At 32.7% G+C, this 27,339-nt stretch overlaps 1 protein-coding gene and 1 non-coding gene across 2 annotated transcripts; both read right to left on the bottom strand.

Annotated features, from left to right (window-relative positions):
• Positions 1 to 15,796: 15,796 nt before the first annotated feature.
• LOC136203577 (isoaspartyl peptidase/L-asparaginase 1-like) lies at positions 15,797 to 18,627 on the bottom strand. The gene is made up of 4 exons (XM_065994802.1): positions 18,391 to 18,627; positions 17,109 to 17,342; positions 16,591 to 16,677; positions 15,797 to 16,474 (listed from the first exon to the last, which is right to left on the bottom strand). Exons 1-4 carry the CDS (start codon positions 18,547 to 18,549, stop codon positions 15,992 to 15,994), a joined length of 963 nt encoding a protein of 320 aa, XP_065850874.1. The 5' UTR covers positions 18,550 to 18,627; the 3' UTR covers positions 15,797 to 15,991.
• A 7,181-nt stretch (positions 18,628 to 25,808) lies between these two features.
• On the bottom strand, positions 25,809 to 25,915 carry LOC136215967 (small nucleolar RNA R71). Its single transcript, XR_010682968.1, has one exon. It is a non-coding gene; the product is annotated as a small nucleolar RNA R71 (small nucleolar RNA).
• Between the last annotated feature and the right edge of the window lie 1,424 nt (positions 25,916 to 27,339).

Consider the following 27,339-nt stretch of genomic DNA (forward strand, 5'->3'; position numbering starts at 1 on the left):
TATGTATATGAATGTTTTTTGCTTATCTTTTAAAAAGCAACTGAGATAGAGAATTAAGAGAAATAAATATCTGATGAAAGAGAAAATTTCTAATTCTTAGAAAAACATGCTAAACATTATAAACAAGGAAGAAATAAAAATTTCCTATTACATAGGATTAATTATAACAAAAGCTTTATATATTTACCAGTGAAAGAAATTATATAGGAATTCAATTTGGAAATAAAAATAATAAAATCATGAAAATTGACATTTTTATCCTAATACATGGCTGACCTAAAAGGCAATTCAGATCAATGAAACCAATTTTTCTAAAATTTCTCTCATATGTTTTTGTACACTATTACTATTTCATCCACAAAACGCGTACGTAAACATCTTTCTTTGAATATTATTTCATAATATGTATTTCTTAATTAAAGATGTAAAGGGTATAAAAGTAGTTATATATAAAGTGGGTAATGAGTGAAAATGAGTGAAGGTTTCAAAGATGTTGGATTTTAGTGAAGAGATCGACTAATTGGTTTACAGATTTGATGGGGAAAAGATGAACGGAAAAAGATAACATTCGATGTCTACGTGCTTCATGCGTTCAAGGAATAGTGGGTTATAGGTGATGTGGAGTGCTGCTTGATTGTCGCAGAACAAGATGGTCTGCTTCTGAAGTTTTTGTTGAAAATCTCGAAGAAGGTATATGAACCATTGGATCTCATAGACAGTAATGGCCATGGCCATGTATTCTGGCTCAAAGTAGCTTTTTGAAATGGTGGATTACTTCTTTGACTTCCAGGAATTAAGGATTTTCTAAGGAAAATACAAAAGCCTTTAAGCGATTTCCTTATTTTTGAGCACGATCACTAGACAACATTAGTGAAGCCTCTTAGTTCAATGGTGTTGTTAGCTAGAAAGAAAAGACATTGACTTGGGATCCTTTTATGTTGGTCCCTTGTGAGGTTAGATTAGATCCAAATGGGGGTGAATTGGTTTATTGGTTAATTTTAACTTTTAATATGTTTTCCTCTTTTAGTTCAATGGCAATCACAGAGGCAAGCTTCAGAATCAGAGGCAAGTTCAGTCTAATGAGCTTGATTCTGCTTCTGACGTATGCGCTCAAAGGACAGCTTGTTTAGTATAGCTTCTGACTATTCTTAAGATAGATGATAGTTTAATGTGCGCATAATAATCAGAGCTTATGTGTGAGATAAATAATCAGAGGAAGCAATATATCAGAAGTAATAAAGGCAGAGTTAAGAATTAAGTTACTCAACAGCTTTATATCGGTTCAGCCTCTCGCTTACGTCCATTCCTCAAAATTCATTCTTCTGAGTTTTAATCCACTAAAGTAATAAATGAGACTCATTAGATTATTTTTCTCCTTCTTCCTTAATTTTTTTCTATCTTAATCATTTCTTAATTTACCCATTCTTCAATATTTTCTCTCTATTTAATTTACTGAAATGTTCTCCATTTGATATAAAAAACCGGACACTTTTAATAATTTACTGTAAAATTCGGTGAAATATTTCCTAACTCCAAACAATTATATTTAGCAGGTAGTTTTGGTTATTTTATTTTCAATCCTTATTTTTTTACTTTTAGTTATTTTCTTTTTAAAATGGAGTCTATTTTATAAAAAAATAATATGTTGACTATTGTATGAGTATATATATAGGAGAGGGCTCTTGTGAGAACCCTTTCATAGGTGAGAACCACCCAAAACTACGTAGTTTTGGGTAAGGAAATTTAAAAAAAAATGCTACTGTCTAGAAGGATCGAACCTAGGACCTACATCTATACTCCACACTACTTACCACTGAGACAATTGTCTTTCTTGTGTACTATGTGTCGCGCTGCTTAATATATTACGACCCTTTTAGCTTCCATTGTTTAATATTTGATGCATTCACTTATTAATATCAATTAAATGTGCATAATAATAAATTACTAATAAAAAAAGAAATATGCATAATAAGGTAAAGGCTATGCTTACTTTGTATTTTACAAAGTAAGCCTTACTTTGTATGTTTTCACCATTAGATTACTTTTATACTCCATCATCCAATGGTGAAAACACACCAAGTAATGGTACTTTGTAAAAAACAAAGTAATCATAGAAGGCACCTGCATAATAATGAATTATTAATAGAAAAAAAATGCAAAAACATGCTCTAATTTCTTATTTATTTAATTCCTCTATATTTTTGTAATTTATATTTTAAAATGTTAAGGACGATGTTCTAAATATTGTTACATATATTCTAAACTTTATAATTTGTGTTCTAAAAATTAAGTATAATGTTTAAAAAATAGTAAATATATGGACCATTTTTACCTTTGTTCTATAATATAATTTATAACACTCATATTCTAAATAACATAATGTATGTTCTAAAAAACATAACACATGTTCTAAAGTTTATATTTTGTGTTCCAAAAATTAAGTATAATGTTCTAAAAAAATCAGTAGATATCTCGATCGATTTTTCATTTGTTCTATAATATAATTTATAACTCATGTTCGAAAAAACATAACACGTGTTCTAAAAAACATAACGTATGTTCTAAAAAATATGTCGTACGTTCTAAACTTCATAGTTCGTGTTTTAAAAGTTAAAATATATGTTCTAACGTTTGTTTTAAAAAATATATAGTTTGTGTTCCAAAAATTAAGTATAATGTTCTAAAAAAATCAGTAGATATTTCGATCGTTTTTTCACTTGTTCTATAATATAATTTATAACTCATGTTCGAAAAAACATAACACGTGTTCTAAAAAACATAACGTATGTTCTAAAAAATATGTCGTACGTTCTAACTTCATAGTTCGTGTTTTAAAAGTTAAAATATATGTTATAACGTATGTTTTAAAAAATATATAGTTTGTGTTCTAAAAATTAAGTATAATGTTCTAAAAAATCAGTAGATATCTGGATCGTTTTTTCATTTGTTCTATAATATAATTTATAACTCATGTTCGAAAAAACATAACACATGTTCTAAAAAACATAACGTATGTTCTAAAAAATATGCCGTACGTTCTAAACTGCATAGTTCGTGTTTTAAAAGTTAAAATATATGTCCTAACGTATGTTTTAAAAAATATATTTTCCTATGTAACATAAATTACAAAAATATAAAGGAATTAAATAAATAAGAAATTAGAGCATGTTCTTGGATTTTTTTTATTAATAATTCATTATTATGCACATTTCTCTTTTTTTTTATTAATAATTCATTATTATGCACATTTCATTTTTTCTATTAATAATTCATTATTATGCATATTTAATCGATATTAATAAGTGCATGCGTCAAATATTAAAAAAAAAACAATAGAAGCTAAAAGGGAGATGGTATATTAATCAACGCGCGAAATAATATATAAAAAGAGCAATTGGCTCAGTGGTAAACAACATGGAGTGTAGATAAGCAGCAGCATTTTTTCTTAATTTTCCTACTCAAAACTACGTAGTTTTGGGTGGTTCTCACCTAAGGTGAGTTCTCACTTAGGGAAGGGTTCTTACTTAATCCCTCCCCTATAGAGTAGGTTCAATAATCAATACTATAAACTTTTATAATTATAATTTCTTTTTAAAAATTTAAAAGTTGCCACTGAAGATATGGTATAACTCTACCCTTATTCAAATAGATGACCTCAATAGCCATCTATCCTCCAAAGAAACTTGACCCCAATTGCTCAAAAAGCATGACGAACCTTGCTAATCACAGACAAACTCAAATTATTGTCAACAAATTGCTTGTCCCATCTATTTTATTTAATCATAGTTGGATAGTTAAGCTTATCTAATACTTTAACCATTTAGATTATCTGCGGAGCCAATGAATCCGGATTTGGGGGCTAATTTTAGTCCTGCGTTTGGCTGTAACTTTTCAAAAGAAAAAAAAAAAAGCCAACAACACCCTAAAACTTTATCATTCTGATATGTCGGTTAAAAAATTAAAAGTGTCCAACGTGAAAAGAATATACACATTTAATTTTAGATTAAGGTGCAAAACTACCCCTAACATTTTGGGTCAGGAGCAATTTTACACCTAATATGTAAAATTGTGCAATTTTACCCCTAACATTGGAAGTCAATAGCAATTTTACCCCTAACGTTGATAAATTAGGTCAATTTGAGAAATAATTCATCAAACTATCTTCTTGGTCATGAATCTTGTCATCTAAACTTCATACGTATGTCATTTTATCAGTAACAAATCACAAACATATGTTGGGAATGTGAAAAAAATAATAAAAAATATAGTCTTTTATACGAATTAGATAAAAAAATTCAAAAAATTCACCGAATTTATGAATATTAATCTCCAATTCTATTATTAAATAATAAAAAACATGAAATTCTTTTTCGATCACACATACTTTTAACGTCGCTCTAACAGTGGCGAACGTGTGGCGATTTTTTTTTCTCCACAAAAGACCTTTAGTGGCGCATTTTCGATCTTCTGTGGGGACAATTTTCCCCACAAAAGTCGGTTTTTTGTAGTGAAATTGATATGCAATTTGTGTAGAATAAGGAACAAAAATATATGTGTTTTATAATAGTGTCTGAAATTGACCCAAATTATCAACATTAGAAGGTAAAATTGCTCTTGGCTACCAACGTCAGGAGTAAAATTGCACCATTTTAAATGTTAGGGATAAAATTGCTCATAATCCAAAATTTTAGGGGTCATTTTGCACCTCAATCCTTTAATTTTTTATAAGTTCAATGCTATTTTTTGTAAACTAATAATATTTTTACATTTTTTTTTATTTTAATTTTTATAAATTAAAATTTAATTCAGAAATTAAGTTATTTGAGTATTAAAAATAAGAAATTAATTTTCTTTATGAAAAAGAAATACACTAAAAATGTGTTGAAAAGTGTTATTAAAATTAAGTATCCAGTTAATAATGAACATAGTTTATAATTATTTGGAAAATAAAATTCAAATAAATAAAAACTATATAAAATAAAATGACATTGGTAGGATTTGAATTCATAACTGCTTATTTAAAAGCATGCATGTTAAACAAACTCAATATTAGTATCCATAATATTAAAATAATACTGCATACAGTAAATATAAACTAATATTTTGGGTCTACAAAGAATGAATTAACTGGTACTTAAGAGTGGAGTCAGTGACTGGAAGCTCCATGCACCGGGCTTTGGATTGGCTCGGCCAGGGGCGGAGACATGGGTGGGCCTGGGGGACCCGGGCCCCTCCGGCCACTGGAACCACCATAGTTACGGATAGTTTCGGCCCCCCAAAAATTAGTTTATATATGCTCTATGTAGCAATATTTCATTATTTAAAGGAAGATGAAATGGTTAAAACACTTATTTTTTTTAAAAGGTCCTAGGTGGTTCAATTCCCCCAACCTCAATTTATTTTAGAAAGTGTTTATTTATTTAAATTTTATTTTTCTGCGGAGCTCTGGGCTATTCTTACTGGAATCAATCTTGCTAAAAGGCTGGGTGTTAAGAGGCTCTCTGTGGAGTCTGATAATTTGGAAGCAATCAAAATGATTTCTGAGAATCATTCTATGGGTCTTAACAATCGCAACCTCATCAAAGCTATTATAAGGCTTTGCTCCTCCTTTGAGTTCGTAGAGTTCGGACACATTTTTAGAGAGCAGAATCGTGTTGCTGATCGCTTGGCGGCGGCGGGCCATGAAGGGACGTTAGGCGTTACTACCCTTCCTGTTTCCCCTAGTTTCATCTCTCATCTTCTCTTAGAAGATAGGATTGGGGTTAGCTTCCCTAGGCTAATTCCTGGGTAGTTTGTTGTTATTCGTTTTTCTTTTCCTTTTCTACCAAAAAAAAAAATAAAACTACGTTACCATTATTAATTAATTAATTTATTTTCTTAACACTTTTGAACTCATTTTTATTATGTCTTTTTCAATCTGTTACCAAGGCCTAAATTTATACCATTTTTTAAACATAAGCTTATATTAGTGTCATTTTGTACGTGGAGCTTAAATTGATACTTTCCCAAAAACCATACACCTATTTTAGGCTCTGTTCTTTATTACTGAAAAAAACTGAACTGAACTGAATGCTACTGAACTGAACTGAACTGAACTGAACTGAACTGAACTAAATGATACTGAATACTGAACTGAACTGAATTTAACTGAATGCTACTGAACTTAACTGAATGATACCGAACTTAACCGAATTTAATCGAACGTAACAATAATGATGATATTAGACTTTAAAATAATTTAATGATAATATTGGACATTAATAAGCTTATAATAATAATAATAATAATAATATTTCTACCAAAAAAAAATAATATCAATAATAAATAAACATATTATTAAAGATTAAACTAAATTAAATATCAAATAAAATCTAGGCTCGATAAAATCCTATGACATTAAATAAAAATGAGTCTAATTTAAATTAAAAATATAAATTACATACAAACACAAATTTATATGTAATTTAAAGCTTATGAAATTAAATACAAATTTTTATATGAATACACACTCTTAACTTTTTATTACAATTAAGTATTAAGGTACAAAAATACCTTTAACGTTTTGGGTCCGGGGTTATTTTACTCCTAACGTCTAAATATGAATTTTCATATGAATACAAAATCTTGACTCAATTTATAAATGTTAAGGGTAAAATTGCTATTGGCTTCTAATATTAGGGATAAAATTGCACTATTTGAGATATTAAGGTAGTTGAGCCAGTTAATTTTTTAGAGCATTGTAATGTAAACGTATTAATATAATATTTATTTACTTTTCGCAAAATTTGCAAATAAGTTGCACCAAATAATTATAATTATAATAAATAATGATAATATATATACTGAAACTGAAACTAAATAATTATAATAAATAATGATAATTATAACAAATAATTATAATATATATAATGACAAAGCATAAATTATATATAAATATAATTATAATGAAAATAGATAAATTAATATATAATAAATTATAATAATTATAATAAATTGCTGAAATTATAAATAAATAATGATAATAATAATAAATTATATATAATAATAATAATAATATATAATAATTATAATAAATAATGATAAATTATTGAATACTGAAACTGAATACTGAAACTGAATACTGAACTGAACTGATTACTACTGAACTGAACTGAACTGAACTGATTGTTACTGAAATTAAGTAACAAAGAACAGGTTCTTAGTACCTTATCCCTAATTTTTTTTAGAAACTAGTATTGAACTAATAAAAAAATTAAATATATCTCATTACATGTTAGGTTTGTCCAAAATTCAAAATTTCATTATTTTGGACCTATTAGGCCTCTCTAAATCTAAATTTCTATTTTTTTTTTTGCCTGTTAGGCATCTATAAATCCAAATTTCTAATTTTTTTTGATCTTAGGCCTTCCTAAATTCAAATTTCTAATTTCTAATTTTCTTTTACCTGTTAGACCTCCATAAATCCAAATTTCTAATTTTTTTGGCCTCTTAGGCCTCCTTAAATCCAAATTATTAATTTTTTTTGGCCTGGTATGCCATCTGAAATCAATTTTCTTAATTTTTTTTTACATGTTCAGCCCTCCCTAAATCCAATTTTTTTTTTTTTACATGTTAGGACTATTAAACGAAATCTAACTTAATTTAGAGAAATTGTACATTAATACTTAAAATTGGTTCTTGATCATTCAAATTATAACACGCATATATACAAAAAAAAAAATAAAAATTAAGCAAGTTCGATTTATCAAAAAAAAAAAAAAAAAATCCGAGCGCACGTGTAAAATCGGCCCCTCAACTAAGTAATCCTGTATTCGCCACTGGACTCGGACTACATGCTTGGTGGTTATATTTTTTTTAATGAATTACTCGTTCCTATGTGGTAAAATGTCATTTAAGTTGTTGATTATGTAAATGTCATAAGTATTTTTTTTTTTCTTTTGAAAGTTGTGGAAGAATATAGGAAAACTTGTGTTATACGTTCCCGCAATTGAAAATACAGCAGACATTAATAGACTTGGACTCAAAGTAGATGAATGGCAATGTGAGCTGATTAGACGTTAATTTGTGTAATTTTATTTAGTAAATGAAATATGATTATACCAACAACAACCCAATCTCAATCCTGATTAATACATTATACATATTTAGAACCCCGTGGAACTTTTATAGATATATACAAAAAACACGTCTCAACTCAGTAGTAGACAGGCTTACTTGGTCAACTCAACTAAGTTGTCCTGTCAGTATCACAACATATTATATATGTATATATGACTATCAAATTCAACGAAAATTCATTTGTTGTTGTTCATAATAAAGTCAATCTGATTTTATTCTTTTTCAAGATTCACAATTCCCTCTTCTATTTTATACTAATATGATATCATTCCAATAATACAAACAAATTTCTTCTACTTATAGCAGCCCCTCAACTACAGAATATTATTGAACGTCACATAGCTATACGCGTTCTTTTATAACTCTTCTTTCTATTATATAGTACTTATTATTTAAACAAAATGCATTATTGGAACTTTTTATTTTTACTTATTCTATATACTTAGCAGCCCGGCTATTGGACAGCCGGCCTAGGCCTCCAATTTGGAGGGTTTATTACAAAAATCGATAATACTACATTGTCCTTTTTTTCAATTATCGTCTTTTAATACAATGAAACAATAGAAGGCTTTTAAAATTTATTTGGCAATTCTCATTTAACGATAAGAGTAAATTACAAAAAATAAAAATAAAAACTTTATAGCTTGACCGATTTACAAACATAATTCCGCAGTTTAAAGATTTACAAACGTGAGTTTTTGGTTTGTATCATTTGCAATTAAAGTATCTATGTCAATTTTCCAAATAGAAAATACTTATGACTAGTTAATTTGTAAAGTTTAATTTTTTTAATTTCTCCAAATCGTTCCCTGTAGAGTAAATAGTCATGATAATAATTGTTAACAAAATATTTGAGTTTGCAAATTGCACAAAACACATACTTTTATTTATAAATTTTTAAATCATGAGAATACGTTTGTAAAAAAATCAAAACACGCGATTTTTTTTTTACTTTACACTAACAATAATACAATACTAATTATTTCTTTCTTGCTAATTATCTAAAATGTTTCATATTTATTTAGTTTTTTTTTCAATATTAAGTCAACTAAAATGTTGGAGCAACCCTCACCTACAAAATATCAAATAAAAGGTATTCTTCTTCAAATTAAAGTATGATTATCCTATAATTTATATAGGATGCAAGTAACGTAGATCGGTGATAGAATCACCGATTAGAAACCCATGGGATAGAAATAAGGATAATTTTATCCCCGTGAAAGGGATGGGACGGGGATAGGAAATGGTATCCTGTCCCATGGGGATCCCCGATCCTGCCCCGTTAATCCCCGATAGAAAATCTCTGACGGATCCCCAATTATTTCCTATTATAATTAAAATTATACTTTGAATGTTATAATTTATAACATTTAACTTAAATTAAATAGATTTATTTTCAAATATAAAATTAAACGGAATAAATAAAATATTAATCATGGATTAAATGGATATTTTTTCTAAACTAAACTAAAAACATAGTATCTCTGCCATTTTTTCGAACAAACCTAGAATTAGAAAGGACAGTATAAAAGAAATATATACTGATTTTTTTTAAATATAAATGGTGATTTCCCGTAGAGATGAGGCTGTGCAATAGAAAAAAAAATGTTTTTAAATAACGATGGGGGACAAATTTGTCCCCGTCTAACTTGCATGGACGGAGATGGGAATCTCCGACTAGTCGGAGACATGGATGGGAACTGCATTTTCCGTCCCGCCCCGCCCCGTTTGCATCTCTAAAATTATGTCAATCAAACGTGATAAATATATAAGTGGGAAAATTACAAAATTAGGTCAAATGGGAGGCTCATTTACATATTTAACCCATTTACTCAACCTACTACATATCTAGACTGAGTTTGTATGACTTTCCATAATACCCCTAACCTTCCCACTTCCCACAACGCGAACGGCCGCTCCCCCCCTTTTCATTGGTTAAAAGTTGGCTCCTCCATTAATGATTTGAAGACTTTTGATCTTCCTATCTTCCTTTAAATTGCACGAAATCTGCACCATTTCGCCAAATCACAATGAATTTCTCTTTTTTCTCTCTTCATCTCTTGATTCTGCAACTTCCTAATCCTAGAAAATAAAGTCATGGTTCTTCATCTTCCTGTTCCTGCTCGTTACTTGGTTTCTTTCTTCTTGTTACCATCAAAGAAATGGTTATTCTACGTTTTTCCCAGTTTATCATATTGTTATTGTCGCTTTTAAGGGTGAAAGACGCGAAAAATATAAGTATCTGCTGTTTTTTCTGCGTTTTTTCATGAATACACTTCGCGTAGTCGATGATTTCGCGAAGAGAAAGAGCCTGAAACGTGACGATCTACTTTGTGAATCGATTAGTTCGCGAAGTCTGCGAGTAGAAAAGTTCATGATTTCCCTCGCAGACTTCGCGAAAGCATCGATATGCGACATAGATCGTCACATTTCAGACTTCGCATACCTCGCGAAAACATCGATTAGCGAAGTAAAATCATCTCTTTCCCTGCACATTTACATTCGCATGCTTCACTAATCCTCATTTCGCGAAGCCAAAATCGTCTTTTTTCCTGCCTAACACGATTAATTTTTTCTGAAGGTGGTTGATTATATAACATCCATTTCTAGAAGACGGCGTCCTCGGATGCAGGGGAGATAACTTTCCTTCCTGTATAAGGAGAAATTTCCCTCAAGATTGACAGATTCACTCCTAAAATGGTTGGTTAGGAGAGATTGTGTCAATCTTGGTGTGCACCATGAGACACGTCCATCCCAAAAGGTATGGACTTCCATTTTTCATCCCAAAAGGTTTGGACTTCCTATAGGGAGAGAAATTACCCATCCGCTTCAAAATTGGTACCGGATTAGTTAGGTTCACTTTGAAGTGATTTGTTCGGAGTTTATTGTGGCAATCTTGTTGTAAATTTTGATAATGTTATGATTTTAATGTTGTTATTGTGGCAATCTTGTTGTAAATGTTGATAATGTTATGATTTTAATGTTAGAATCCATTGTGTTTGATATTTTTTGTTATATACCACTTCGCGAATTAGCTTCAAAACACATCCAGACTTCACATATGCTAATTAAATTCATAAGTAAACCAAACATTAGTTTCGCAGGCTTCGTATATGCCAATTAAATTCATCAATTAAACCCAAACATTAGCTTCGTAGGCTTCGCATAATATCTAATCTGCGAAGTCAGACGGGAGGGAGCGAGACGCGCGTAAATATTGAGGGTATTATGAGAAAGTCACACAAAATCAGTCTAAAATATGTAATAGATTGAGTAAATGAGTTAAATATGTAAATATGCCTCTCATTTGACCCATTTTTATAATTAACCCTATATAAGTCGCATGCCCGTGCAATGTAAGAGTATATAATTGCCTTTTTCTTGGAAGCATAATTTCCTTGTTTTTTTTATCGTGCCAATTTAAAGGCCTAAAACACTTTTTGGCCCATGACCTATTCAAAATTTGTGCATTTGGCATTTGACCTATTATTTGGTCATATTTGGCTCATGACCTATCAAATTAGATAAAATTCAACCCATATTGAATAAAAAATTAACTTTGTTGGAAAATTAACAGCATTCACCAATACAAAAACGACACATGACACATAAATAAAATTAATTTTCAACTGCAGATGACAATAGTAACTATTTTACATAGTAAAAAATCCTAAAAACTTTTTCTAGTGTTCCGATAGAGTGAAAATTAATTTTATTTATGTGTCATGTGTCATTTTTGTATTGGTTACTGCCGTTAGTTTTCCAACAGAGTTAATTTTTCATTCAATATGGGTTGGATTTTATCTAATTTGATAGGTTAGGGGCCAAATACGACCAAATAATAGGTTAAGGACCAAATGCACAAATTTTGGATAGGTCAGGGGCCAAAAAATGCTTTAAACCCAATTTAAATATGCTATTAAATTTTTAAATAATTTTTTTAGAATATAGTATTATTTATTCTATTTTTTAGAATATAGTATTATTTGTTCTAATTAAATAGTATACAATTTATCTTTCAATTATCTGAATTAGCATCTGAGTTATTAGAAAACCAATACATTATATTTCTCTAATGTCCATAATATAGAAGCAAAATATAAGGATGGTAATGGATAGGGTACCGTGGATAGTGTCAATCCTAAACTTTTACCCTTTTTTTTTTATTACCCGTAGCCGTCTCATTATCCTAACGGGTATATGTTTTGTATCTCATAATCGTCACATTTAATTCACGGGTACCCATACCCGTTAAGAATAAATAAATAAAACAAAAAAAATTACAAATTTAATAAAGTATAAATTTAATAAATCATCTATTTAAAAATTGAACAAATTCAATTTTGATTAATAAAAATAAAGTAGTTCAGTGGTATCATTTAACGGTTGAAGAACAAAATGTTGGTATTCAAATCTCACATCTTACATTTAAAACACAATAATATTTTCTAATATGTAAACGAGTTATAACGGGTAATGAGTACCATGGGAGTATTCTCATACTCGTCCCATTACCCTAACGGGTAATGATTTTGATCTCATACCCGTCTCATACCCTTTTATACAGGGTACGGATAGTCCCATTAGGGCCGGATGTACTGGATACCCGCGGGTAGAATATCCATTGTCATCCCTAGCAAAATATTAATTTCTTTTCCATGAATATGTATATTAAAAAGTCTTTACAATTTTCTTTTTGTACTTCAACAAAAAAGTAAAGCAAAAAGCATCTTAGTCTTTAGGTTTGGCTAAATACCGTCCTTAATTTACTTATTACCGTCCCTGGCGGGCATTCCACCTGTTTGCCCTAGGGGCAAATAGGAAGTTCATCCGCTTGCCCTAGGGACTGGCAGGTGATTGACCCCCGCCCCCCTACAGAGGGTCGAAACATATTAAATTGCATGTTTTCTTTCGTTTGATTGGCATTTTTAACAATTATTATGCATTTCATTTATTTTCAAGAGCCATTAGAAGATTGGTATGCCAACAGGATTGATTACAGCAGTCGTTTCATTACGGACACCCTTTTCCCGATAAGTTCCGAAGCTATTGCATGGGCTAAAAACGTTGCAATTTAGAATGGTTTCGAGCTAATAATTTCTTCGCACAATCATGAAGGAAAGCAAAAGCTCTTGAGATATTCACGTGGTGAACGCTATAGAGGAGTTATGAAAATTGGTGAAGAGTCTTTAAGAAGAAAAAGTAAAATTAAAGCGTGTGGTTGTAAATTCCAGCTTAAAGTCGTTCAATATCAAGACTTTTCTGGTTGGAGAATACTGGTTAAGGAAGGGATAAAGGGTATGCAAAATCATACAATGGTTGTTTATCCACAAGGATACCGATACAAAAGCGGACTCAGTCCCGCATCTAAAAAATTTGTGCGTGATATGAGTTCGGCTCAAACAAACCTGTGTGCTATATTGGCATCAATTGAATACAGCAGACAACCCAACCATAAAACATGTGTACAATTACATGGATCGATTGAGAAAGGATGGGTTTGAGGGTAGGAAGTGACTAGTCAATTTAATTCTTCCATCTAGCTATCGAGAACATGTATGCTCATTCGACTCTTGTTAATCCGGAGTCTGGTGTGTTGACGCATGTGTTTATGGCACATCCGGATTCAGTGAAATTATTGCAGACCTACTACTGGTACATTGACATTGATTCAACGTACAAAACTAACAAGTACAAAATATCATTTGTCGAAATTGTTGGGATGACTCTATGTAACAACAACTTCAAGATAGCTTATGCGATTATTAAAGATGAGACTGAGTGAGCCTACTACTGGTACATTGACATTTGATTCAACGTACAAAATTAATAAGTACAAAATGCAATTTGTCGGAATTGGCATTTTTTCCTTTTCTAATATGTTGAATTTTAAATTTAACTGTATTTAAAGTATATTTAATTAGATTTATTAAATCGGATAAAACGAGTCAATCTATAACTCGTTTAATAAATGAGCCGTGTCACGTCAATTCATTTATAGGTAAGTCTTGTCAACCCGTTTGTAAATGGATTAGATTGTGTCGACTCTGTCATGGAACTAATTGAACTAAAAATTTAAGTTGATAGTTAAAGATTCAGTTCATATTAATATTTGACACATCCTGCACGCGAATGCCAACTGGACTTGAAGCGTGAACATGTTCTCATTTTGCCATTTGTTGATATTAATTCAACAAATAGGACTACCGAAAATTGAATCAATTGATATAAAATCTCAAGCTTTTAATTAAAAATTCAATTCATATTAATATATGATATCTGTTTATCTATTTTGATAACCCTAACTTTGACTAGATAACAAAACAACAATAGGACATAAACAGGTAGTTAAAGTCAAGTTGAAGAGTGATAATAATTTACAAAGGTACAAGGCAACGCTAATTGTTAAAATCTACACACAAATAGAAGTTTTGAATTGGTTGTAATAAAATTAAGGGTAATTAATTTATTAGTTCCTATATTTTGACAAAACACATTGTTTAGTTCCTGTATTTTCAAAAACACACAATAAAGTCCTTAACGTTTTTCTCGATGAACTGTTTAGTCTCTAACGTTTTTCTCGGTTAACTGTTTAGTCCCTGCCATTAGACTCTCATGAAGATTCTGTTAGTCAATTTGGATTTGTGTTCTTCTTCTGCTTGATTTTCTTCTTAATTGTTCAAATTCATAAACATTGGGTCTGTTCTTTTTCTTGTTCTTCATACAAATAGCTTCTTTTTCTAAATTGGATTTCCTCTTCTGAAGTTTGAAGGTAAATAGTAAAGGATAATTTAGTCATTTCCGAAGTCATAAACGACAAAAAATCTAACAAACAGGCGGAAGGACTAAACAGTTCACTGAGAAAAAGGTTAGAAACCTTACCATGTGTTTTTGAAAATACAGGAACTAAATAGTGTGTTTTATCAAAATATAGGGACTAATAAACTAATTACCCTAAAATTAATTCACTATGCTGGGGTTAATATCAGAGATTAATATAAGATTTATAAAAAGGACGGCACTACGCGTCCCCGCTCAGCGAGGGTCCGGAGAGAGGTCTCACTAGAAGGATGTACCGGAGGCAAACCTTCTCCTACCAATATAAGATCTATGATTGAGTTTTAACTATCAGTTTGACCCTTTTAGTTCAATTGATTGCATAAATTCTCCATATAATGCACATCAAATCATTCATTGTTTACTATACATAAAAATGATGATTTGACAGTAATATACACATAGCTAGCACATTGTGTCAATTCCTGGGGAAGCACACAAATATTCTTGTGCAATTTGTTCCGTTGTTCTGCAGCAACCTATCAGATATACACATAGCTAGCTAGCTGCCCAACGTTTCACGAACACATAAAACATACTGAACTTGATTGCTATTGTATGTTCGAGACATCAGTTGGTTTACAATTTTAAAAAAGCTTCACCTTCAGACTTGCATTCCTTTTTTGAGCAAACTTGAAGCACTTTCTACAAATTTATATCTTGATGATTATATTAAATAATAAGAGTTCAGTTAATTTAGTTCAAACTTTCTATATAAAGAAAGTCAAAACAGCTCTGTAAGGTTAGTTCTATATGTACCAGCTTCTTGTAAACATTAAGTTGTAATGACAAAATCTCATTTGCTTCATTTGCTGTGGAATTATTTCATAAATACTGTTTACTGAGAACATTTCTTACTAATTCTTTTGAACTATTAACTTACGTATAAGCGATTGAATTGCCAAATTTCCATGCAACATAATGGTATTTCATATGAAATCAACCTTTTTTTATAAATTACATGGCATAGAATAAAATTCATTACACATTTTGTGTAAGTTCCATGTGTTGATATTACCGTTAGCATACGTATCACTCAATCTTGAAGAGAAGGCCATATACCAATTTCAGAGGAGCCACCTTCAGTAGCAGAAGCACGAAACATGCCAGTTGTATTGAATGGCATGGTGACTTCTCCTGTAGCTGATACAGCAACCAACCCAACATTTCCTCTTGGAACACACTTCTCCACAACATAAGCTGCTGCTTCCTTTAGAGAGAGACCTTTATATTCCATAAGAGCAGCCACATCCCTAGCAACAGTACCACGTATTATAGCTTCTCCTACGCCTGTAGCAGAAACTGCACAGAGATCGTTCGCATATGTTCCTGCACCTATAATCGGCGTGTCTCCAATCCTACCCACCATTTTATTCACTAATCCACCAGTAGAAGTTGCAGAAGCTAAGTTTCCATTCCCATCCACAGCCACACATCCAACTGTTCCAGTTTGGCTATCTCCATCAGCAATTGACCTTTCTGCTTTTTCTTCTTTTCCAATGGGTTGTGTGTAATCAATCTTTGGATGATAGCAGTAGAAAACAAATTATCTAAATCCAGAAGAACACAAAAAAAAAAAAAAAAAAAAATAGCAATAGAATAGAAAACACTGAAATCCTGAGCAAAGAAGCACACCTGAACTCTGTTTGCCTCTTTTGCCTGTTGCAGCCTCTCAATATTTTCTGGAGTCACAAAATGACTTGACTCAATAGTCTCAACGCCCTGACATATTACAGGCAAATACATATGTAAAATTCTAGTTGAGATAAGATGAGTTCTTCTGTATTTGCTAAAAGGCATCCATGAAAGGAGTCTTAAGTTGTGTAATGGAAGCATGGTAAGAATAGATTACTGCAGATATGAGATCAGGTTGTCTCTTTCAACGTACACACAGGAAAGAAAACATGTAAAGATAGTTAGGATATAGATTTGAAATCAGACCCTAAAATTATGGATTAAGCCTTAAACTGTGAAACTATCAAACTAATATTGTTAATTGCAAATTTAATAACTTTTTCATTCAAATATTATGATGTTATAATGGGGGATCTCAACATGGGTAACAAACAGACAAAATATGGCATAATCAAGGAAAAGGTAAAGACAACTTGAGAAATATATTGCATAAGCTAGTAAGTAAGATGATAACTCACTTGCTCCCTAGCAAAAGCTTCTGCTCCATCAAATCCAAGATAGATATGAGGAGTCTTTTCCATGACGATTCGTGCCAATGATATCGCATTGACAACAGTAGTGAGCCCAGAAACAGCACCGCAACTTTTAGTTTTTCCATCCATAATACTAGCTTCCATCTCGATCGTGCCAGCAGCAGTTAATACAGACCCCTTACCAGCATTGAAATTGGGGTTATTTTCCAGTTCACGTACCTACACAGAGACAATAGCAACAAATCAGATAGATACCCACATATTGACAAGATTTACAACTTCATAGAGCCCCTTCATCCCAATTTCATACTATTGAATATCAGATCAGTAACAGTAATCCCAATTACTCAATCATGAACATTAAACAGAACACATTGCATTTCCTGTATATCTTCAGCCATTTAAGGCAATTATATAACTTATGTCTGGGGTGAGTATGGTTCCATACAATTCGGGAATTTGAAAATCTCCGTGATTGTATGTAATAAAGTCAATGGTACAATTCCATTTGGTACTTGTGAAAAATTGACTTTTTCTTCCTGGATATTCGGTTCCGATCGATTGGAGAATCTCCAGCACAATTTGAAAATCTCCAGAATTGTATAATTAAGTCACCTGTACAATTCAGTTCGGTCCTTTAGAATAAAAAAAAGTCAAAGGTTCTAGAGCTTTATTTTCGAGTATTAGGCCCAATTCAATTCAAGAATCTCTTAGGATCTGCTTGGATGAAAGTTTCGTAAGGTTCATTAAAGGGAGGGGAAGGGAAGGGAGGGGAGGTTAATTAAAGGGAGGGGAAGGGAAGGGAGGGGAGATTAGAGAACCTCCAGATCCCACCAATTTGGTAGGACTGAAATTGGAGGTTTTTGAACCTCCATTTAACCCTCATTTAACCCTCGTTTAAACTTAAACTCCTTCCTTCCCAAGCAAGGTTAAGCAAGGTTAGAAAAATAACCTCCATTTAAACTCCTTCCCAAGCAATGTTACACAAATAATCTCCCTTTAATTAACCTCCACTAGATAAATCAAGGCCCTGTGGAGACAATTGCATTTTCTATCCAGCATAGCATACTAGTACTACTGATGGAACAAATAGAACCAATAAAACTAGGAAATATCATCTTTATGTGCCCAGAACACATCGCCACTGGAAAATGAACAGACATGAGGGAAACTAGTCGGTACTAGAAGGTTTACAGGAAATATGTAGAAGGATTCTGTTATGATCGTACAGATAGTTTGAGTAAGTTATGTAGTTAAGAGTACATACCACAAGTTCGACAACATCGAGAGGGTGTTTATTGGCTTGGAGAGCGGCGACACCGATCTGGAGACAGTGACGGAGAGCGGCCTCGCGAGGTTGGCGGCGTTCCGGTGGCAATGAGAGTGGTACGCCGGCCCCACCATGAAGTGCAATTGCCCACCCCATTTCACAAACTGACACTTGAATGACTAATGTAATGACTAGTTTATTGGAGGGAAGAGACTTCTCCCCTGCTATTCATTGGCCAATGTATTTTTTTTTCCGTTTAAAATACCATTAACTACTATATATAAAAAAAATACTATATAATTTACATAAATAAATTAACATATTTTATTTTTAAATGATTTTATATCATACTATATATATTTTTTTTATTAATAATTCAAATCAAATTAAATTTTTAATTAAAGGCTGGTTATCGAGAAAGAACCGAAGACGGACATCCCAGCGAAGCTGGCACCCCGACCTCAACCCCATAACCCCCGAACCAATATTATTAAAAGAGAAAATAAAAAATCTGAAAACAAAAGAATGAAAGAATAGAAAATACAGAACATGATCAAGAGAAACGGTAAGAGCACCGTCCTCCCCTATTATGAAGAAAAGCCGATTCACAGAAGTTCGGAATATCATCCCACCACGTAAAACTAGAAGCTGTCCGTCCAAAGTTTGCAAGCGAGTCGGCAACCTGATTACCTTCGCGGAAAATATGAGAAACACCACAGTTCATAGCTTCAACCTGTGTCAAACAATTTAACCAATTCTGTCTAATTACCCAAGGAACCGATGTGGATTTGGATTTCAGCATCTGCACTACATACATAGAGTCGCTTTCAATCCAAATCTTCCGCCAACCTCTATTGTAAGCCAAATCAATAGCATGAACAACCGCAGATAGCTCAGCAAGGAAGGCAAACGAACTGGTTATTGAAAAAGCAAATGCTCCCAGACACAAACCGGTACTTGATCGAAAAATTCCTCCGCACCCGGCTTGTCCAGGGGAACCCAAAACAGAGGCATCAGTGTTAATCTTCGTCCAATCCCTCAGAGGAAGCTGCCAAACAACCGGGATAATTCGCGGCCCTTTAGCATACCTTTTAGGAATCCCGAGCTCTCCCAAAATTTGTGTTTCCACTAACGAATTCCAAGTAGTACCCCGGCCAGTGTGAGAGGATTCTCTTAAAACTCTCCAAATGCGTCTTAAAACCATTACTGTTTCCGGTTTTTCATCCTAAAAAATGCATCTATTCCGAGTAATCCACAATGCCCAAATAGAATTTCCAATTGCAGTTGCCCATAATTCAGAAATTTGAGAGCTAAAACGCTGAACTATGGCATCACTTATGAGATCTTTAAGTGTCGAGCTTGTGTTGATCCGACGTCCAAACAACGAGCTAATACCTTGCCAGATAATTCTAGCAAACGGACAAGTGACGAAAAGATGATCAATTGATTCCACATCAGACAAACATAAGCTACAGCGCGAGACAATAAAACAACCACGAAATCTCAGCTTGTCGTTGAAGGATTTGAAGCGGAAGCATGTTGGTATTTAGGAGACGAATTTCAAAAAATTTCCCTAAACAAATAATCAGTGTGATCCAATCACTCTGATAAACAGTCAAACATCTGATTTCTGACATCAAATCCTTAACCAAAATCATTAAGTTCTTCAATAATCAAATTGATATTTATACTACGAGATTGGAAAAATACCTCTTGTAGATTCCAATCGGATATTAAAGCTTCTCTAGTGGTGAAGCCTCTAGTCAGTCCACTAAGTCGATTAGATCAAGCCTCGAAGAAATTGATTAATCTTGCTCAAAGTTGATCGAACCCATAAAACAATCAAAAACCTTTTTTGATTGTATGTATATAATTTTGTAAAATGTTATCTGTCGATAACTTTTACAAAGTTATATATATATATATAATAATTAATTAACAACTTAATTAATTACTATTATATCCTTTATTCAAACAGTCAACACTTGACTATTGTATTTGGAAAAAGCCATCAACTTAAATTGAGCAAGAATAATAATTTATAATTTCTTCAATTGAATATCAAACAGTGTTAGAATATTTTGTCAATCTCATTGACATATTCAATTATGTCAATCAATTAATTAAAACACTTTTAATTAATCAATTTAACTAAAGCTTGATACAAACAACTTGTATGTGTGTGACTTTCTAGGTTCATTTTTAACTGGCATTAGAGGCATAATAATAACACTTATTAATTATGTTAGGAATCCAATTCCTTGTACTACAAGTGTATCCTATATAAGCTTAACTTATATTTACTTATAGTCCTCTGAAGGTCATGATCTCCAAACTCTAATCGTCAAGATACTAAGAAATATTGATTAAGTATTTGATAAAATAAGACTCTTATCAAAGAATCATTCTTTGATACTTATCTCATCAGATGAGTCTTATTGTCCTGGCCAGGAACTCATTCCATCAAAAAACCAATCAATAACTATCTTAGGATTTATCTCTATTTACTTAGAGTAATGAATCCTTGTTACACTACACAACTAACTATAGCGATTCACTGCCGGATTACCAGAATTAAGATCCCAGTACAAAGCAGGAACAAACTATAATTACCTGCGCAAGAACAACTAAGTTTCCTCAAGTGAAAGGACTATATGCACTATTATGACCTAGATAATAATTATGTTGACTATGAGTAAACCTTTGTGCAATTATTATCTAACGTCACAGTTCGAACCATTCGCCTCTTCCAATATCCACATATTTATTCTGATATCAATATATCAAACAGAATGAGATTTTTTGTTTCTGATTAATATCTCATACTAATCGAGAAAATAAACAGAGGTGATAGTCTAAGGATAGATGAGTGTCCAATTCATTATCCACCGACTATGAACATTTAAGATTATTATTGTACCAAAGAAATATATCTCATTATTATTAACTCTTAATAATATTATCTCTTTGTAAATAATCTTTAGACTAATATATATTCATTAAGTAATTAAACAACACAAATAATTACACATGAATACATATTTTATTCATTGCCATTTGGATACAAAATTCACATTGTAAAATATACAAAAGGAATGGCCTAGGGCATACAACACTTACAATCTCCCACTAGCACTAGAGCCATTCAGTACAGTATTTAAGACATATCTTCTTAAGATGACGGTCTAACTGTGACTGAGTCATTGGCTTAGTAAATGGACCGGCTAGATTATCAGCTGATGCTATTTTCTGCACCGAGATATCTCCTCGTCTAACAATCTCTTTGATTAAGTGATACTGCCTAAGCACGTGTTTGAAGTTCTTGTGAGACCTTGGTTCCTTGGATTGTGCAATCGCTCCATTGTTATCACAATACAAAGGGATTGGACTAACAATGGAAGGAACCACACCAAGTTCGATGATAAAGTTCTTCAACCACACTACTTCTTTAGCGGCACTTGAGGCGATAATATATTCAGCCTCAGTTGTGGAATCAGCTACAGTATCTTGTTTAGAACTCTTCCAAACAACTGCAGCTCCATTACATGTAAACACATATCCAGAAGTTGATATAAGTTTCTCCTTATCTGATTGAAAGCTAGAATCTGTAAAGCCTTCAATTAACAGATCACCTCCTCCATATGTTAAGATCATATCTTTAGTTCTTCTCAAGTACTTAAAGATATCCTTAACAGCAATCCATTGAGCCATACCTGGATTTGATTGATATCTGCTTGTTAGACTAACAGCAAATGCAATGTCTGGCCTTGTACATAATATAGCATACATTAGACTTCCTATAGCAGAAGCATAAGGAATCTTGGCCATTTCTGCTCTCTCTACTGGAGTCTTAGGTGATTGCTCCGTGGAGAGTTGCAAACCATGTCTAACAGGTATCAATCCTCTTTTGGAGTCTTCCATTCTAAATCTCTTTAGAATTTTCTCCAAATAGAGTTTTTGAGATAGCCCTAATATTCTTTTAGCTCTATTTCTATAAAGCTTAATACCAAGAATATAGGTGGCTTCTCCCAAATCTTTCATAGAGAAGGTAGAGGATAACCAGACCTTAACATTAGTTAACATACCAATGTCATTCCCAATTAACAGAATATCATCAACATACAAGACAAGGAAAGTGATAGCTCTCCCACTAACCTTCTTGTAAACACATGGCTCATCAAGATTTTTGACAAACTCATAACCCTGTATGGCTTCATCAAATCTTTTATTCCAACTCCTTGAAGCTTGCTTAAGTCCATAAATAGATCTCTTAAGCTTACACACTTGAGAACTTTCCTTGGATATAAAACCCTTTGGTTGTTCCATATAGATTTCTTCTTCAAGAAATCCATTGAGAAATGCAGTTTTGACATCCATTTTCCAAATCTCAAAATCAAAGTGTGTTGCAATAGATAAGATTATTCGAATACTTTTAAACATAGCAACATGAGAGAATGTTTCTTCAAAATCAATTCCCTCCCGTTGGCGATAACCTTTCGCCACAAGCCTTGCTTTATAAGTATCCACAATTCCTTCAGAATTCAGTTTGCGTTTGAATACCCACTTACAACCTATAGGAACTATTCCTTCGGGTGGGGTAACAAGTTCCCAAACTTCATTCTTATACATGGAATCAATCTCACTTTGCATTGCTTCTAACCACTTAGAAGATTCAGTATCACATATTGCTTATTCATAAGTAATTGGATCATCAGGATGGTCAGTACTACCAAAAACAAATAACTCTTGTTCGTGGTCAGTAATTAAACCATACCTATCAGGAGGATGTGAAACCCTTTCAGACCTCCTAAGAGTTGGAGTGATGATATCTGTTGTTTTGGTAGGCTCATCTGGCTGATCAATTTGCTTTGATTCAGCATGTTGGATTTCTTTATTAGATGACTCCTCATCCAATAAAATCTTTCTACCTTTACCACCTTCTTGCAGAAACTCTTTCTCAAGAAAAATGGCATCCCTACTGATAATAACAATTTGTTCATCAGGGAGATAGAAATAATAACCCATATATCCTTTTGATTTAGGGTATCCAACAAATCGGCCTTTAGTAGACCGTTCCTCTAATTTTTCTGTTTTCTGCTTTTTTATATAAGCAGGGCAACCCCAAATTTTAACATGATTCAAAATTGGTGCCCTTCCAGTCCATATTTCATATGGTGTGGTAGAAACAGATTTAGAAGGAACCCGGTTGAGAATGTAAAGTGTTGTCTCAATTGCATATCTGTTAAGCCTAAAATATAACTAAAATATCATCGTTAATTACATCAATATTGCTACGAATTTATGCTATTTATAACTGTTTAGAAAGCTTTTACTCTCGAATATGTTTATTTCTTGTAAGGTACATAAATATTTGGTAAAATCCAAATAGGAACGAAAAGAGCTCAAAAACAGAAGAAAAACCCTACAAAAGGAGTCGAAGACGACAGAAATTAATAACGCCAAATCGAGGACGCGAACGAAAGCAGAAGAACCGAAAAACGTTCCGTGCCGCGACCGCGGCCCCCACATTCTCGGTCGCGACACGTGTTCCTCAGCTTCTCCTTCCCTTCGTTTGAAGACCAATTGATGCTCCCCCATTCTCGGTAGAGAATTTAATATTCTCGGTACGAGCAGGAGTTTGTAGAGGCCTAGTTACACACTTTCGTTTTCGACGAAACGCGATCGTTCGGGTGGATAAAGACGTCCTTTCGCAATGGACACGATCCTTCACAACAGACATGACACTTCAATCAAGACTCTTCAATATCTATAAATAAAGAGTTGATGGAGAGTTGAAGATATGTAGAAAAAAGAGATTAGTATAGAATTTATGCAGAAATTCCGAGTCAAGTGATTCAGAAGTTAGATTTCGATTCTGTAAAAAGCAATATGTTGTACACACATTGTTTATTCAATAATAAAAAGTTTAGTAGCGTTTAGACATTGTTCCAGTTTAGTTTTCAGTTTGGTAGTAGACCGACCCAGTCTCTATTACGAAGATTCAACGAGAAGATTGAGTAGAGGATCCGCCCCTGAGCCTGACAAACTCTAACGAAACCCAAGGAAAGGATTGACAACCCGTTCACTTGCAAGTCGTCGAATGTTTCCATGCTCCATGTTCTCTGTAAACTTGTATCAATTTATATTTCATCTAATAAAGTTCGTTCTATTCGATAGATTTTTATGCAGCACTTATGGTAACCAATCCACTAAAGTGACTGCTGGTGTTTTCATTAAAACGTATTTAATCCAAAATCTTTACAAGGAAACTTTGTTGAACACTTAGGCAAATTATTATCTCGAAAGAGTTGTAATTTGATTAAGGGCAACTATCCCGGAAGGGTTTTGTCATGTTCAAAGCCAATTAATTAGAGGTTCCGTCATTTATTTCATCTTTATAATTCGTGCAAAGTTTAAAGTTGTTTTCTTTGCTTAATGCAAATAAATACATTTGTTTACTTTTCTAAAAAGTACTAAACGTTCCTATCTTGCAAATTCATTCTTAAATCAGAGTATTTTCTAACGTCTTCATACTCTAGTCTAATTCTCATTCTAGCAATTTCAAAACCAAAACCGATTAAACGATTTTTCCATATTATAAACCTAAAAGTAACTTTAACCGATTATAAATTAGTTTTGTTCAAAAAACGTTCCATGTGGGATCGATATCTTTTATTACTACAAGCGTATACCGTGCACTTGCGGAAATCGCTCAACAAGTTTTTGGCGCCATTGCCGGGGAACGCCAAAATTTTTGACAAAATTTTAAATTTTTCGTGTTTTATTACGAATCTAGGTTTATTCATACTTATTCAAACTTTTATATTTTATTTATTTTCAATTACTAACATATTTATTTTTCAAATTCTGTTTTGTAGGTAGTTTCGGTTCGTGCGAAATTTCAAGTTCATGCGCAGTTCTCGAAGTTCAGGCACGTCACCAGATCCTATTGACCCAGAAATTGAAAGAACTCTTAAAAAGAACAAGAAAGAAAAGAAAAACAAAAACAAAACCCCAATAAAACTAGAATTACCGAGCCAGAAGTTATGACCACACTTATGGATTACGCTAGGCCAGGAGTGGCCGGTGTAACAAACAGTATAGTTAGACCCCAAATTATTGCAAACCAATTTGAAATTAAGCCTGCGTTCCTTAATATGTTGCAAAATAACGTAACATTTTACGGGTTACCTAACGAAAATCCTAATACCCATTTGACGAATTTCTTAGAAATTTGTGACACTTTTAAAATTACTGATGTAACTGCAGAAGCAATCAAACTTCGCCTTTTTCCTTTTACTTTGAAGGATCGAGCCAAAGAATGGTTAACTTCTATGCCAGCCGCATCATTTGCCACTTGGGAGCAATTAGCCCAAGCATTTTTATTAAAAAAATTTCCTTTAGCAAAAACCGCAAGAGTCATTAAAGAGTTAACATCTTTTTCTCAAAATGATAATGAAACTCTTTATGAGGCTTGGGAACGTTTTAAAGAACTTCAACGTTTATGCCCACACCACCAATTGCCCGCTGAACTTTTAATGCAAACATTTTATAATGGACTAAATCCTACAACTAGAGGTTCATTGGACGCTATGTCTGGAGGGTTATTTATGAAGAAAACATCTGCCCAAGCAAGGAAACTTTTGGAGAAAATGGCAATCAACAGCAGTATGTGGCCCGTGGAACGTGGACACGTACCATTAGCGAAACCATCATCCTCAGCAACTTCATCAGTTAAAGGTATAGTGAATCTTGATCCAGTAACGATGTTGCAAGCCCAATTTTCTGCCTTATCGCACAAAATTGATAGGTTTATGGCACCGTGTGATCCTAATGGTAAGCCAATCCAAACGGATGTGGATTACGAAGGTATGAGTGAAATTGAACAGGTAAATTTTGTCCAAGGGCAAAACCAAAATAATAACCCTTATTCCAATACATATAATCCTGGATGGAGAAATCATCCTAACTTTAACTGGAGAGATAATAATAATAATACTAATGCTAATCAAAATCGTACTGCTAATTATCAAAATCAATCAAGAGATACGATTAGCACTTTATCTTCTAAAATCGACAAATTTATTGATGCTATGAGCGGAAAAATAAGTAATCACGACGATGGTTTTAAACGGATCGAGAATAAATTCGATCAGCTTATTAAAAACCAATCATCTAGCATCCATAATTTGGAGATTCAAATTGGACAACTCGCTAAATCAATTCCATCCCGCAAAGAGGGAAGTCTTCCAAGCCATACGGAAGAAAATCCGAAAGAGCATGTTAAGGCTATCACTCTTTGTTCAGGGAAAAATTACTTAGGCCCGAAAATGCCCGGAAATTCGACCTTACCTGGAACTGATTTACCGACGCCCAAAGAAGATACATTAAAACAAAAAGATGCACCAATTGACTCTAGTACAAAAACTTTTGTACCCAAACCACCTTTTCCACACAAAGTCCGCAATAAGGACTATGACAAACAACTTTTAACATTTTTAGACAAACTTAAGAATTTGCATATTAATTTAACATTTATGGATGCGATTACGCAAATTCCCAATTATGGTAAATTCCTCAAAGATTTAATTTCAAAGAAAATCAGTTGGGAAGGAATTTCATCCATTTCACTAACTGAAGATTGCAGTTTGATTGTGTCAAGCAATTTGCCCACTAAACTCAAGAATCCCGGATGTTTTACCATTCCGTGTAAATTGGGAGATATTGAATTTCCCAGTTGTCTCTGTGATTTAGGAGCAAGCATTAACTTGATGCCATTATCCATTTTTAATAAGTTAGGCTTAGAAGAAGACATCAAACGTACCAATATGGTTTTGCAATTAGCGGATCAAACCACTAAAAGACCATACGGTATAATTGAGGATGTTTTAGTTAAAGTTGACAAATTTATTTTTCCTACCGATTTCGTTATTTTAGATTTTGCTT

This window comes from Euphorbia lathyris, chromosome 1 (genome assembly GCF_963576675.1).
Source record: "Euphorbia lathyris chromosome 1, ddEupLath1.1, whole genome shotgun sequence".
NCBI classification, from domain to species: domain Eukaryota; kingdom Viridiplantae; phylum Streptophyta; class Magnoliopsida; order Malpighiales; family Euphorbiaceae; genus Euphorbia; species Euphorbia lathyris.

What these genes read in the sequence shown, in the direction of transcription:
- LOC136203577 (XM_065994802.1), bottom strand. Translation starts at nt 18,549, where the DNA reads ATGGGGTGGGCAATTGCACTTCATGGTGGGGCCGGCGTACCACTCTCA. An exon ending in TCGATGTTGTCGAACTTGTG is followed by an intron (nt 17,343 to 18,390) that starts GTATGTACTCTT and finishes GTCTCTGTGTAG; the next exon opens with GTACGTGAACTGGAAAATAA. An exon ending in AAGAGGCAAACAGAGTTCAG is followed by an intron (nt 16,475 to 16,590) that starts GTGTGCTTCTTT and finishes TATCATCCAAAG; the next exon opens with ATTGATTACACACAACCCAT.